The 15,860-nt window shown below is 39.6% G+C and overlaps 1 protein-coding gene across 4 annotated transcripts in view; it reads left to right on the top strand.

Moving 5' to 3' along the window:
• rbfox3a (RNA binding fox-1 homolog 3a) overlaps positions 1-14,453 on the top strand; it is a 209,354-nt gene extending 194,901 nt beyond the window's left edge. For 2 of the 4 annotated variants that reach the window (XM_007888529.2, XM_007888528.2), the window contains exons 11-12: positions 2,671-2,749; positions 6,443-6,782. In XM_007888529.2, the coding sequence (XP_007886720.1) occupies positions 2,671-2,749; positions 6,443-6,487 (124 nt within the window). In that variant the 3' untranslated portion in view covers positions 6,488-6,782. Of the gene's footprint in view, positions 1-2,670; positions 2,750-6,442; positions 6,783-10,270; positions 10,347-13,272 lie in introns of those variants that run through there. The other 2 variants (XR_487485.2, XM_007888530.2) reach the window with 2 other exon arrangements.
• The last annotated feature ends 1,407 nt before the right edge of the window (positions 14,454-15,860 follow it).

The raw sequence follows: 15,860 nt of genomic DNA, 5'->3' as shown, positions 1-15,860 counted from the left end.
TCTTCCCATCACAAAATCAAGCTTTTTTTTTAACGAGTCAACTTGATTCATTTTGGTACAGTAGTTTGGCTTTGATTTGCTGCTTTCTGTCAGTTTCTGACATAGGATCGAAGAAGCGGTTTGGGATGGGTTTAAATTCCTAATATCTGATTGACGCGAAATTCAGCAATCAGGTCCTTTTTCTTTCCAAGTGGGATATACCCCCACACCATTCTGCTCGTGATATAATAGTGTAAATAAATGGTGAAGTTATATTAACTTGAGCTTTTTGTTGCACACTTCTGGCGGTGGTTTCCTTCAGCATTGCAGTGCTTCCGAAGAAACAGATGTGATTCTCGTCTGCATCACGCCGAATTAAATAAACAGCCAGCTTGAAATAGCTCGGCTTTTTAGGTGGTTCCCCAGATGAAAAGAAACTGGAATTATCCAAATGCAGGAGCGTCCCATCTTTTAAAACCCTTTTACAAGGGTCCCTCTGAGCATTGACACGGTCCATTTAAATTGTGTGTTGCATTCAAAGGAGTACATCGCTGTTAAACCATTCAGTTTTGGGTTGGCTTGGAATTCCTCGATGAGTCACCGCTCCTCCTACCCTTTTGTTTGCTGCCTCCATGTTATCTGCAGTGGCCAGACCTCATTTGCAATCTGCCGTTCTAAAGGAGCCTTTGCAATATTGGTTTGCGTGCTGACAATTGAGCCGGTCAATACATTTTTGAAGTTTTAACAAGTTCTGAAACAATGGAAGAACTTGTGGAAGGCTGTTGTACTATTATTATTATTATTGTGATTATTATTATTATTAATGATAATCCTTCCATTTCATAGCAGCCTTTCATGTCAGTGCTTCATAGATTCATAGAATCGTAGAATTGTACAGCAGAGGAAGAGGTCATTCGGCCCATCGTGTTTGTGCCAGCGCTTTGAAAAGAACTATCCAAGTCAATCCCCACTCTCTTGCTCTCTCTCCCCACAGCCCTGCAAACTTGTCCTCCCCAAATAATTATCTACTTCTCTCTTAAACGTTGTTATCGAAATAGCAGTATCCAGCTGCTTCCCTGACTATTTTGTAGGCAAATGCCTACAATGGCATCATGTAGCCACAATTACATTTTATTTCTTGCCATATCTCAGATGCCATATTTTGAAACCCTATCAAAATAGCAACAAATGATGAAGGATGGGTTAGTTTTTTTTTAAAAAATGTACAATTAAAAATGATTTTGTGTTTTACAATAGATTGAAACGCTCAATTTACCATGTGCTTCCAGATTCTAGCTGCAGACTGAAACCTAGATTTAAAAAAAAGCTTCATCAGCACATTTATTGCTTGCTATCAGTATGCCACGACCATCTCCCAGCTCGAGAAGTGTAAGCGTGAGATTTGCTTGTACTAGTTTTTTTTAAGTACAGCACAATTGAATTATGTAGATTATTTTCATGAAAAGTCAATTCATATGCAGGATTTTTTTTTAGAAATGCAGTTTTCTCGCTTTAATTTCATTTGTTCCGAGCTCATTTTAACACAAGCTCAAATTCCGGATCTTTGCAAGGAAGGATTTAAGATTAAGTAGGCGATCACTGAATAATATCCATTCGTACAACACTCAAATGATTTCAGTGATTTTGTAAGGAATTGTCTGAGTCGGGATAATGTTTCTCCTCGCGTCTTGAAGTGATTGCTGCTATGTCATACTTTACCTGTATGTTCCCCATTTTCCTATGGATTTATTTCCCGGGTTCCTTGAATACAAGACCGGTGTGAACACAATAGCAGCAAATGAGATGGATTTCAAATGATTTTTCTTTTCACTGGAGCACTCTCTCCCTCGCTTTCTCTCCGGGAGGCTTATTTCGTCTGGAGTTTGGAACTCTATTGTATAAGCAGCATCACGGGATACAGTACTTTCTGAGCAACATTTTGACTAAATTATTTCAGCTTCCTTATGATCCTAATATTTTTCCTAGAGTGCTCATGTTGGAGTCCAGCAGCCAGCATGGTAGTTTTTTTTAAAAAGAACTTTGTAGCGACTGTGACCACAAGTTGGATTAGATAAAGAAGACTCTTAGGCATATTGATCTCATCCTACCAGAAGACCCACCCTAGGCACAGTCTTGCCAGTACAGCATCAAGCTGTTTTGAAGCCCTTGCAGTTATCGCAAGATTAGTTCAGATGAAGAAGGCCCTTCAGTCCATCTGATCTCATCCTTCCAGAATACCCATCCTCCCTTCCGTCTTCCCATCACAGCATCCAGCTGCTATTTTCAAATGAATCCAGTGTCCCTGCCTCAACCATCCTAGAACAGCATCTTGTTCTAGCCATTATGAATCTAAGGGAAACATACAGACACACACCTCTTGTTAAAGGTTTTGAGATTTCTATTTCTCGTTGGTGAAAATGACTCGCTTGTACATTGCCTTTCCCCAGTCTGTGACGATCATGGCAAAAAGAGAGACCAAGCAAAGCAGACAGTCCAATACAAGATCTTCAGACCCTATCATTATAACAATTTATTAACCAGATTCAAGGGAGCATGCTGAGGAGTGTATGGTAGAAATAGTAACACTTAGTTCCTTGCTTGTCTTGCCTAATAGCATTTCAAGAAGCGAGTCAGGGATCCTCTGATGTGGCTGTCATCAAAGACATATTTGTCCCCTTTCTTATCTTGCAGTTATGGGAGAGTTTATGCAGCAGCAGACCCTTACCACCACGCTATAGCACCAGCTGCAACGTATAGCGTTGGGACTATGGTAAGTTTCAAAAACTGCATTTACCATTAGTTGGCTCAACACTTCCCACATAAATCCGCACGGACGAATACTGTGCGTGTCGCACACACGCACTCACGCACTCACATACACAGGTTGCATTGTGAGAACCTTCACTGAGAAGTAATTGATCATTTTTAATTCCTTGGTAAACCCAGCCCTACCTATAAGAGCCGTTGTTTCTTATTAAATCTGTTCTAACCGTAACTCCAACACAATTTGGAAGGAACCAAATTAAGGATTCTGGTTATAAGTTCTTACTTTGCAATTTTTTTTTCATTTTTCCATTTTTTGGACTTTCGTGAACGTGTGTGTGTGTGTGTGTATATATATAATATATACACCAGCCCTGTCTAATAGAATAAACAAGTAGATGATCAGCTTTTAGAAAGCCTGGATTATATATCTGGTTCACCACTACAATGTAAAGTACTAGTTCCTTAACAAGTGCCCATGTGATTATATATATATATATATATGATATAATATATATGAACCACAACTACAGAGATAAATCTAAGTGTCTGTAGTTGTCTATCTTCATGTCTGTGTTTTTAAAGGAAATACATGGTCACACACGCAAATACCCACCAACAGAGATGTACACATACTGGAAGGCACAGTGACAAATCCCACATGTACATTCAATGGTTCACACAAACGGAGATAAACACATATGTACTCATGCACAATGTTATAAAGGCTCAACGGAGAACAGTGGGGCCCTTCAATGAAGGGATGAAATATAGTTCACCAATCAAATGAAATTCATCGCCCACTAACTCCCAGCCAATTTTGTTTATACCACAGGTGGCAATAATGCAGATTCATAAACTAGTGTTCCATTTATTAAAATGTTAATTTTAATTATGTTGGAACATTTGCATTCTGACAGCAGTTAAGGTTTTTTCCACGCCATGAGAGCGCTGTTAATACCCCATAGAGGAAAGTGTCATTGCCACAGACACGATTGCATTTCAGTGGAATGACAGATAACGCATCCCGTGGCTTCTGAGAGTACGCGCACAGAATAAATGCACACAGATGCAAAGATGGGCATTACGATACATAAAGATAACGAGGATGAATGAATAGCCTTTGCAGGAGAAACTGACCTAGAGTTATAGAGAGTAATGGTACGACTTTGCAAAATCCTCTCGAGTTCCTGAACGAGATCTTTTAACATCAGGAACTCTGATACACCCAAATATTGTGTAGTTTAGGAGAAATCCTATTTTTTTTTCACAAACGATCTTCTGGCCACTGAAAGACAAGCTAGTTTAGTCTCGGTCCTCTCTCTCTATCTCTGACATCACTGAATAAATTTCTCATTAGTGTTTCTATTACTGTTTGTAGTTGAGGAATTCTCACCTCCTGCCTATTCTGTCTTGTAATTTCAGCCTGGCCAGTTAGAGAATTTCTTGTTCCCCCACTCATTTTCCCCCATTTTCTTTCCTCCCCCCTATGTTAATCTCCTGCAACCATGCCATCCAACCTGTTTGAGAGAGTTGGGCGGTCCACCTCACAGATATCTCCAGGAATGCTGTCAATGCCAGTCCTTGGCTGGCCTACCAGGTAGGGGATTAAGCATTGAACTGAACCCAAAATCCAAATAGATTGTTGGGGATTAATCAAAACCAAACCAAATCAGAAAGTTTTTCCAGTTTGGATCAGTTTTTTGCTTCTGAATTTTCCAAGTCCAAAAAAGTCAAACTGGATGGTTCGCTGGACTTTGTGCAACTGTAACCACTCCTTTGGTCTAAGAAATATTTTCTCCCATCAGGAAGCTCCCACATGTCCCACTGTGTTCCATACTCCCAGCCCAGATGGAACAGAGAGCAGTCACTATCTTGGAGCAGTGGTTAGAGGACTGGGAACATCAGAATCCTGGTCCCAAGCTTGCAGAGGAGGAGTGTATGCAGATGGCTGGAGAAGTCTGATTTCCAATGATATAACTCCGAGCTGTCTGTGTAGGTTTGGAAACTAGGATTGTTGGGACCTGCAAACACCTTCTTCACTCAATCACTCAGGGAACAGGTGAGCTTTGTGGCCTCTGTAAGGTCATTTACTCAGGATCTCAAGCACGTGAAGATGTTAAAAAAAAATGCACAAAGCCCACATATGAACGATTGTGGCTTTTTTGGACTTAGAAAAGAAAAAAAAGGTTTAACATTACAACTCTATAGCATGGTTCTGGTTCAAGTTCAGGTGAGCCTTTGGAAATCAGACGCAGACTGAATAGAGGCTGATTCACTCAGCTCTGTTGCATTGGAGCAGGGTGAATCCTTACCCCCATCCAAGGCATTTTACCCTCCTGCTTTACAGTCCACCTTACACATCTTTCCTAAAGACACCAATGTTTCATGATGTCATAGAGAAAGCAAGAGCACTGAGAGAAAAAAAACATTTTATTTTGTCAAGCGGGGTTAAAATAAGGACTTCTCCTAAACTATTAGATTGCAATTGCGCTAAATTTAAGTGATTTTTAACTTGTCTTTTCCTATTTGCTGCCTTTTTTCTGAACTATTCTTTAATTCATTTCGATGTTGTTATTTGCTACATTGATCTATAACTTTTGTTAAGGTAAAATGTCCCGAAGGTGGATACAAGGTGGTTTTGAACCCTGGAGAATTAGGATTTTAGATTATTATTGGGGAGGGGGGAAAAATCCACCAATTAATAATGGTGCATTAGTAATTCTAGCTGCTGACCCTCTATCCTGGTCAGTCTGCTCAGTGCTGAGTTCCCTCAATACATAGGCAGGCCAGCGGGAAAGAGGAAGGAATTTCTCACCTCAGCTAGAAAAATATACATTGCTGCCCTTTCTGGACTGCTGCAATCATGGGTAACATAAGGCCAAATGGACCACATGTCCACTGCATCAGCACAAGAAGGCTGTCAAGGAGGCAAAGCAACTGGGAGTAAAAGCTACTGTTAAAAAATATTGTACAGCGTTAGCTTGTTAGCCTACCTAACCCTTGGGTGTCAATTTTCCTTTATTAACTACCAACAGTATCTGGGGATAATTCATCCACATACTGTCTCTGTCTATCTGTCTGTGTCTGTCTGTCTATCATGGTCTATCTTTCATTCTCTCTGTCTCTCTCTCTCTCTCTCTCTCTCCCTCATTCGCTTTTAGTGGGATTTTGCTCAGGGTTTGTGGGTTTTTAGCTAGCTTTGCAGCCAACATCACAGATGAAAAAAAAATTCCATTTTTTTTTGTCTTTTTGAAATCCTCGACAATAATTTTTTTTGTCTTGGAGAAAAAAAGAACACATTAAGATTAATGAGCGGTAGTTACTGCAAAAGCCCTCTGTAATCGTTTTGTTGAGATAGAGAGATAGACAGAGAGAGAGAGAGAGAGAGAGAGGAGGGGAGGGGGAGGGGGGGAAAGGAGGAAAGAAAAGCCCACCCCCATCTCCAAGTCTCATCAGCGAGATGCTTTCACTTAGACAAATGATTTAAATTTGCAGAGGTGACGCGCTTTGTGGTTTCAAATCTTTTGCAAATCCCTGGAGCAGCTGCTAGCTAAAAGCTTTCATTAATTAAGATGATGATTTCCCCCCTCTTCCCTTCATTCTCTTAATTAGATTTGTGGCTTGTGTTGCTGTAGAATTTCGTACGTTTAAAAAAAAAATATTTATTCGATTTTTTTTTCATCTTTGATGTTTGCAGGCTAGCCTGTACAGAGGAGGTTACAACCGCTTCACACCGTACTAGCAAGAAACTCAGAGACACACTAAAACCCAGCAGGGCTAGAAACGTCTTCTCAGAAACTGGTGGGGTTTTGGCACCGAATGCAGTCATGTTTCGTGCTGAACACCCTGGCTGGTTAACATTGATATTTTTACCTCAGCTGTTTTTTGTGTTGATTACATGTTTTACCTGTGGTCATTGCAAATCTTTTTTTTTATTTTCATTTTTCCTTGAGTTTCGCTCAGTGTGATCTACTTTGAAAATTTCCAATGTGTGAATGGTACAGAGAGAGAGAGAGAAAGAGAGAGAGAGAGAGAGAGAGAGGGGAGTGAGTGAGAGAAAAAAAAAGCACCCAAAAAAGTCAAACAAAACAAACTGGGGGGGTAGGGGCAGGAGGAATCAAATCTCTAGAATTTCTTTATAGCTCACGTTCTCTCTTTGTTAAACTGATGCACTTAATGATTTCAAAGATTCAGCCCAGCCAGAGAGTTGTCCAACTGAAATATTTTTAGGTTGGTTTCAATTCCTGGTTTTATTTCGGTGAAGGTGTGTCAAAAGTTTTTTTTATATATATAATATATATATATATATATATATAATTCAGTGACGTGAACAAGAATTTGGGTGCGAAACTGGGTACGCAGCTTTAAAAGCACCAGTCAGAAAATAAAACCTTCACAACAGGAGTCGCCTGACACTCTGAGCCCACTCAGATCAAGACGAGACCTGGTAGCAAGCATCCAGACATCCCTTTGAGAAGCTTAGCCGCTTAGTGACTGACAAAAAGCAGTCGTCTGGTTGCAGATTGAAATGTTAAGTGGGACTGGGTGTAAAACATACAACCCTGAGCTATCATATTGTGCAGTGAGCATTAGAAGTCAGGCCACCCATGGCTTTTCTTTATATAAATGTTTTGCCACCTTGGATTTGGTGGATAGAAAGCGAAGTTGGTCTCTTGCAAACTGACTCAATCGAAATTCCCTTGGAGTGGGGTTTGACACAGTGCTGCATCGTTGGAATAAGTCAAACGGTACGATTTGTAGCTTCCTTGGTTAAAAATCGCCATTGATTCCTTACTGGTAGAGCAGAGTATGCCCAGTCGGCCTGGCAAAACCTGGATCAGTGTCTCCTCTAAGGAGACGTTGGATCGCTTTTGCTCACCTTTGACTTGAAGCATGGACACCACCCATCAAGCTAGCCTCATGTAATACTGGTAGAGAAATGCTAATTGTGTACTGATGGTTGACTTGATGTGTTGTGCCACAGGACCAGCCAGTCATGGCACACTGCACACCAATGGTCAGATTTACAAGGCAGGCTCACTACATCCAAACTATTTCACATTCTTTGTAACTATTTTACATTCTCTGTCCAGCGGCTTTGCTTCAATGGCGTTACTTTCACTTTACCGATTAGATTGATTGGAAATGCTCAGTACACTGCCAGTGATCAGGAGCTAATGTGCTCTCCCGATCAGAATTACCTTTATTTTTTAAAAAAGAAACAACACATCCCATTCCTTCTTTTCTATCCTGGGGCTAATATCTCCTCCAATGCACTGCACATCTCCTGAGCTGCCACCTCATTGAACATCATCGCCTCTCTCAGTTCATTCTGAAGTTGCTCACGGCCTAATTTAATAAAGTAAGATGGCCCCCAACTATAGAGGAAGGAAGGATCAGTAGTACTGGCTGGCAGGTTTCAAACCCACCTGGATGAGACATTTTCAAGAATTAAAGGCCGATGCAGTTTTGGCATTCAGTGCAGTTAACCATTTACTGACCGCAAGGAGCTATTCATTTAAAAAAAGGCAAATTCTGGTGCGTAAAACACAATGTTACAATGTAATATAGAACTCTTTGCAGTGGGTAATAATACTCTGTTAAGCCAATTGATAGGATAGGAGTGCAGACTTTCTAGATCGGAATTTTGGTCTCCTAGTCGCAAAAGGCAATTATGCAAATATGAATGTGTAACTGACAGAAATGCAGTGTAACTGCAATCTACTAAATGGAGGGCATATGCTTGATAAGCACTTTATCACCTTTAAGAAGAGGCTTCCGATGTTTTAAACGGGCATGTTTACCATTAGAGAACAGTCAAAACCATCCAGATAAAGCACCAGCTGTATAGTGTTTCCTTTTTTTTCTAATTAATTAATCCATTTATTGTCTCACATTCAGTGTGAATAACACTCGCTCGCTCTGGAAGACAGCGCCTAAATACAACAAGATCATTTGCACAGTTTAAACACAAGCTCTGTGCCATTTCGAAGTTTGCATCACGTTTAAACAAAAATCTGTACTTGTCAGTCTGAAGGTTTTTTTTACAAAATACAAAAACATACTCCTGAAACTGATCATCCTTGGAAATTTCCAATGGAAATTTCTACCAAAAAATACATTTTTTTTTAATCATGTAATACCTCTGAGCAGGTTTCCTGCACTGCGAATTATGGAATAAAATGAGACTAAATACAATCTGGGATTGTGGCTGTATGACAAACTCGTAAAATTGGATTCATAATTTTAATTTGTGGAAAGCAGCTAAAACCTTATAGTCCATCACTCTGAGGATTACAAAGGAGCAAAATATGATGTTGTGGATGTTGGGTTATGAAGTGAGATGCAGGCTCCATAGTGAGAAGTGAGGAGTTTGTCTAATCTGTGTTGCACGCTCTTTTTTAAAAAAAAGAAAGTTCAAAAAAGTTTTTTGAAAGTTTATTTTTCGGGTTTGATTTTCGTTTTGTTTCCTTTTTTTAAAAAAAAAACGGCCAGAAGTGTTCTATTAAATTATACTCCACAACCATTGCAATATGGTGTATCATAGGTCGCTCTGACTCAAGTATTTAAAACTGAGTATTTATTACAAGTAGTAGCAGACAGTATTATCTCATTGTCTTAGTATAAGTAGATTAAACAGGAAGGAACAAACTTAGAAAACTATTGTGTTCATCCTTTTATACACTTTCAATATGTACACATGAGTATTCCATGAGTCATTTTTTTAATATTATTAAACAAGGGGAAAAGCTTTAAAAGGTACTGTTTATACTTTTTGGGGGGAATCAAATAAGCTAATGTCTTTATAAATGTTTACTGATGAAATATGTGAATTGTGTGCTGTAGAGAATACATTACACTGTGTGTTAGCTGTTAAAACCCCACTGAATAGAGTTATCAGGGGTTAAAGCTGGGGAAACAATCAACAGAATTTTTAATTACCTTTTTAAGATCAATCCTGACAGAAAAAAAAATTGCTTCTTGAAAGTATCCCAGACTGTGGTCTTGACAGATACTCTCTGTGTCATTTTCATTTGATTAATACATTTTCCAACAGCCCTACTTGTGCTACTTTTGTGATACATCTGTGTCCACATGGAACTTACTTTTCTCATGGAAATCAATGTTTTCTTTGACAGAGCTCAGTTGATCCCAATCGGCTTTGCTTACAATTACGATTCTCTCATCTTAAACAGCATATTGTTATCTGCTTTTGAAAACCGTATCTAAAATCATCTTGCCCACCGGCATTCATGGCCACACAGTTATACATAGCGTTCCTTTTAAAAGATTTATTTTTTCACGTTTTACGTCCAGCGCTTACAACATTTAGCCTCTGATATTCCGTCTTCCCTTCCACCCAACAACACCCCCCCCCCCCCCCCAACCCCCCACCCCCCTCCCACCACTCCCCCACCGTTTTGTGCACATTGGCAAAATATGTGCCCAGAACACACTCAGACTGTCCCCTAGTTGGCTGCACAACGCTGTTTGAATATGTACATTTTGCTTTACATGCGGACAGGGCACACTAGCCCAATGTTCGTGACCATGTCAGAGTTTGACCAGGGGAGAAATGGACGGATCATTACACACCCCAGGTAAGTCTCCATTCCTCTAGATACTCTTTCACAAAACTGAGCGCCCTCCTAAACTGTTGACCCCAGTCTAGTGGACTCCTGGGTGAGGGAATCCTTTGACTTAACAATATTCTATCGAGCAGATAAGCACAGACGGGACTAAATATGCATAGGAACAACCCTATTATTGTCCTTGCTTTTCCCTTCCAATTGGGAGAACCACCAGTCAAACAAGCCTCTTGACTTAAAGGCTTTCGTGGAGTCCTGTAGTTCAGTGGTTAGAGCACTCGCTTTGCAAGCGAGAGACCTGGGTTCGACTCCCGGCAGGGTGAAACCTTGGGCAAGTTTCCTTACTCCGCACACCTGATAATAATCCCTCAAAAAAAAATTGGTCATTTCAATCCAGTGGGGCACTGCTGTGTGCAATTGGCTGCCGCATTTCGCCCACAAATATACAGTCAATTCACTTTACAGTCTATTCTGTGAAGCGCTTTGAGACGTCTAGAGGACGTGAAAAGCGCTATATCAAATGCAAGGATTATTATTATTACTTTGGCACCTCATCACCCTCGCTCCATGCCCAAGCTTGCCTGTGCGGTTTGTAGACCATTTTGTAAGTGAATCCGAGCACAGGAAGCTATGTATCCAAATCCAAAAACAGAGCTTTTACAAAGTGTACAAAAGTGAAAGTTAAGCAACTTTTTTTTAAAACAATTAAATTAATTTATCGTTTATTAATTTATTAAATTCAATTTTCAGTTTAGGTCTCTAAACAACAGATTTTGATTTGCCCCCAACCTGCAGAAACACTTCCTGAAGCATTGTTTTTCCATATGGCGGCACCCACTGTTTTATTTCGACAGAGAGGGACTTAATTATCACACAGTTAGTGGTCTAAAACATCTTGAGCATATTTAACATGGAGAAAAATCAATGAATAGCAGGAAGGGGGGTGGGGGTGGGAATAGAAGAACACGTTTCTCTGTATTACATCAAATTGACTAAGGAATAGCACAAAGCACTTTCAAATGATTTTCTTCGGTTCACGGACCACAAAAAAAATGCTCATTAATGTTTCCATTTGAATATTTAAGGGTCAAAATAGAGAACGTAATAGCCAGCCCACATGTTAAATATCTCCCCTTGTGAGATTGACCATAGCCCAAATGCGACTTCTTCCACATTAGTCATCTGGATATCCTGGAGCATGAAGCCCCAATGATGGCAAATTTGGCATAGCTTTGTGTTTTTACACTCCTAGGGGCTAGCTAGCCTAAGTGTCGAAAATAGAGAAAAAAATCTAAAACACAATGCAGTATAATGGTCAATCATCACTCCAATGGTATTGGAGATACCAATGGATGTGAAAAACAGGAGGAAAAGATCCACCCCACCCCTCCCCAAAAAAAGGAAGGGACATTTGTTGTTAATGTTTAATAAGTAGGAACATTTTCACCAGTTGTCCGGCTTTATCTCACTCATTATTGTGCTTGACTTATGCCCTGCTGCATATATTCCTCATGCTGTACAGCTCATCCTTCGCCCTTTGCTGTGTAATCTGTGCATCTCCAGTGCAAAAGCAGTTGCTCTCCAAGTGTTACCCTCCTGTCCATGTGCGATATCACGAGAGAGATGGACATTCCTTGTGTGCTCTTTAATTTGCTTTGCCGCATGGGCACACACACAAAAAAAATTTGATTTGCTTTTTGGAATACTACAAGAAGCAAAAAAGGTATCCAAAAAAAAACCAACCCTGGGCAGATAAAGGTAACTGAAATTTTTGTTGCATTTCTTGTTTCTCCTCTTCTCAATCTGGTACAGAAGTAGTTTTTATCAGGAATAGATTTGTACAGAAATTCATCATTCTTGTTAATAGAGTTAATCTAATGTAATAATAATCTTCCACATCCTTAATATAAACTCTCCTTGCCAGTATTCCATTTACATTTCAAAGCTATTTTGAAAGACTTCCTGTAATATGTATTTCCTATAAATATTGTTGAGATTAGTGTTTGCTTAAAACACTTTCTTGCTGAACACTTTGATAAACTTGTCATATCTCTTTGCTGCAATATGTTCAAAGGGAGCTGCGACGAAAAGGGTTAGAAACAGCCCATTTGATTTGTTGCAAACTGCAAGTTTTTTTTTAAAAAAGAAAATGTATGTATTGTCCTGAATAGCTAACATTCCTTTTTTTAAGAGCTGCACATAAATACAGCACATACTGCTGTATAAATATATAAATGATCAAATGTACACGACACTCCATATACAGATCTGTGGCTACTATGTCCTGCTTTTATTGTTTAATAATATAGGAAATTTCTATATAGAGAGGACTTAGTGTTCTAGTATATTAAAAACAATGTTTATTTATATGATGCGGAGGGGGGTGGGAGAAGCAAATTAAGCCTAGACAGAGAAGGAATAAAGGTATTTTTTTGGCTGATAAAGGTTGGGAGGTGCAGTGTGTTCAAACCCCTTTTACCTCTGGAACATGGGTCAGTCCCAACCTAGGCATGAAGGGATTTTTTTTTTGCTCTCTTTGATAGCTGTTTCAGGCTCCTGTATTGAGTGAGTTTCAGTCTAGCTGCTCACAGCCAGAATTCAAGACAGGCACGATTGTTCTTATTCAGCAACCTCTCTCGAAAAAAGGTTAGAAAGATTTAAGGGGAGGTGGGGAGCGGTCCAGTGCATGAGCTATAGACATGATCTGACAAAGTACAAAGTCACTGAGTGCAAAGGTGAAAACAAATCTCCCTATGCTCTGTAATCCCACCCCTTGTTTGTATGAATAAGTACAAAAAAAAAGGTTTGTACATAAAATCATCGATGTTGTTACTTTTGAGGTAGATTTCCTATTTGAGCCCGTCGAGTCGATGCGCTTGTTGTCAGGACTATATCGAAACCAAATTGTGCAAGTTCTCTCCTTCGTCTTATATTCTAGTGACTCTGGCATGACACAGGTGCACTGTACTAAATGAAGGGCTCGGAGGCTGAAATCTACGGATTCTGGGAATACAGAACCTCATGCCACATCTGCAGCAAACAACATGTGGAATGTACGCAAGTACTACCATACCGAAAAGAATTATAGGTTGTATACCATGTGTACGCTCCAAATCCTTTTTATAACTCCACTTGTACATAGTCCTTTAGCTGGTGCCCTGTGCAATAGATTATAACACACCCTGACCTTCCTTCCATTGAAAGTAATAGGAAACTCCCTGTGAAATGACAGCGTTAATGTCCCAGCCCCCAAGTGCATTTTTCTCATGCACAGGAGCAGACCTGTTGTGTGTGTGTTTTTCAATCGGAGTGAACGAAACGGCAGCTCTCATTCAAATAACTATGTGAAATAATAGCAGTGAGTTGTTGGGGGTGTAAGGGAGTTGTTAAAAAAAATCACAAAAAAAAATAAAATAAAATGAATAAAAACCGCTCTTTTTTAGGGCTTCCCAATGCCCTAGGAACAGGGTGTGTTGTAAAAAGATTCTAAAACAGCCTGAAGTTACAGGATCGAGAGACTTCTTTGCCTCCCCCACCCCCCAAAAAAACATTGCCTGAACCCAGAGGATTGACTTTGGGTCCACAATGACCCCATGGCCTGGACTAAGGAATGTTCTCCTTTTAAGCCCTTGAGTTTCTGATGCCCTAATTTTAGTCCTAGGTACTTGGCTCAGAATTAGGGTATCTGGTTTCCTCTTGGTGCAAGGAACCCTAGTTTTGCTGCGCCTTCAACTCTCCATTTCCCTCTGTCCAAAATGCCACCATTCCTCAAGGCCATTGAGCCCTTCATCAAACGCCATTACTTTGCTCAGCCATTGGGTGCATGATGCTCTTTCAACCTGAGATATCCTGGATTTTCTCAGGCTTCATCGCCTCAATGTTCTCTCAGTCCTGCAACTGTATGCTGTTTAATACCCTATTAGTACCTCATGTGCTTTTAACTGTCTACACGCTGTTAGTTTCTAATTTCTTGCTCTCTGCTGCTGCCCTGGTAGAAACCTGCTGATTAGAGAGCTGTAGTTTAGACTTCTGCCTTCCTTTTTCTGCCATTCTGTAAGCTTCTAATGTGCTTCAATTAACAATATCCTTAATAAAGGTTGTTTCTTTCTTCAACAAAAATAACTTGTGTATGAATTATTTCGCCCACAAAACACACAGTCACTACACTTTACAGTATATTCCTGTGAAGCCCTCTGAGACGTCTTGAAGACATGATAAGGCGCTATGTCAAATGCAAGGATTATTATTATGATTATTATTGTTTAACACAGTACCATAAGGTTAAGCAATATAATCCAATACAACATAATCCAACTTGTTGTCATACAATTAACAACAAAGCCAATGGGAAGAAGGGTCTTGATTCATATGTCTTCAAAGTTGGTTTTCTGTAGTTCTTAAAAGAGACATACAGAATTCAAAATTAAAGCAGCATTTAAGAATTTGCTAAATGGTAAAGTCCATTATATGCATTTAATATAATTCTAACGTCGCTGGGTAGTACTTAGTTGCATTTAGAATGTGAAACAACAGCAACAGGTGGTTGATCGATTGATGGATCGATTGATTGATTGATTGATTGATTGATTGATGGACAGCAATGTCCACTTAATGTTCTCTTGATTTGTGTCGTGCCATTGGTTTGTATGGCACAACACAAAGAAGAAACCCATTTCCAACCTCTAAGAACGATCTGCAAGGCAAAGAAGTGCTGATGTGAATGGTGCTACAGCCCCCTATAGCTAGTGTATACTTATGTTTATTCATGGCTTCTCTTTCCCCATAGGATGGACTTGTAAAGACCATTAATTTTGTATAAGTAACAATTAGGTATTCATAATGGAATCCATTGAGATAATGTAATTATTTTTTGGAATAATACACAAATTTAATGATATGAACTTTTCCCTAAAGGGAAGCTCGAGCTTTCTATTTGAACTGTATCTTGTTCTCACTAGGCTATTGAAATAGTATTATTATTATTTTTATTAGGAACGACTTTTGTTCAGAGACCAATTTGTTTGGGGAAATTTTCACGAGTGGGCAGCACGAATGTATGAATCTCTGGTTTGCATATTGCTTAATGGGATACTGCTGCACACGATTGGCTGCCTCGTTTCTTCCACAAAATATAGAGTCAATTCCCTTTACAGTATATTCGGTGAAGCACTTTGAGACGTCTCGAAGACGTAATAAGGCACTATATCAAATGCAAGGATTATTATTACATTCTTAACCGTGGCGAAGAGTTTCTGCACACCTGGCTGGCCAAAACAAAACTATATTTATTGGGTTTGAACACGACAATGCTGGTTTACTGCAAGAAAATAGATCAGATGAATCCACATTCTTGCTGCCAGCGTTGTCGTGTTCAGACTGCTGAGGTAGCAATGGCCAAGGGATGGGGCATTCTGGGTGTAATGGAACACGAGGATGAAAATCCCAACAAGGACTGAGATTTGTAACTTATACCTAAATCCAATGGATAAAACTACAGAATCAAATCACCAAACTGTAACACAATCT

The sequence above is a fragment of the Callorhinchus milii genome, unplaced genomic scaffold (assembly GCF_018977255.1).
Source record: "Callorhinchus milii isolate IMCB2004 unplaced genomic scaffold, IMCB_Cmil_1.0 Scaffold20, whole genome shotgun sequence".
Classification (NCBI taxonomy): Eukaryota; Metazoa; Chordata; class Chondrichthyes; order Chimaeriformes; family Callorhinchidae; genus Callorhinchus; species Callorhinchus milii.
The sequence above is the reverse complement of the archived record's forward strand: the minus strand, read 5'-3'. Positions and strand labels throughout refer to the sequence as shown.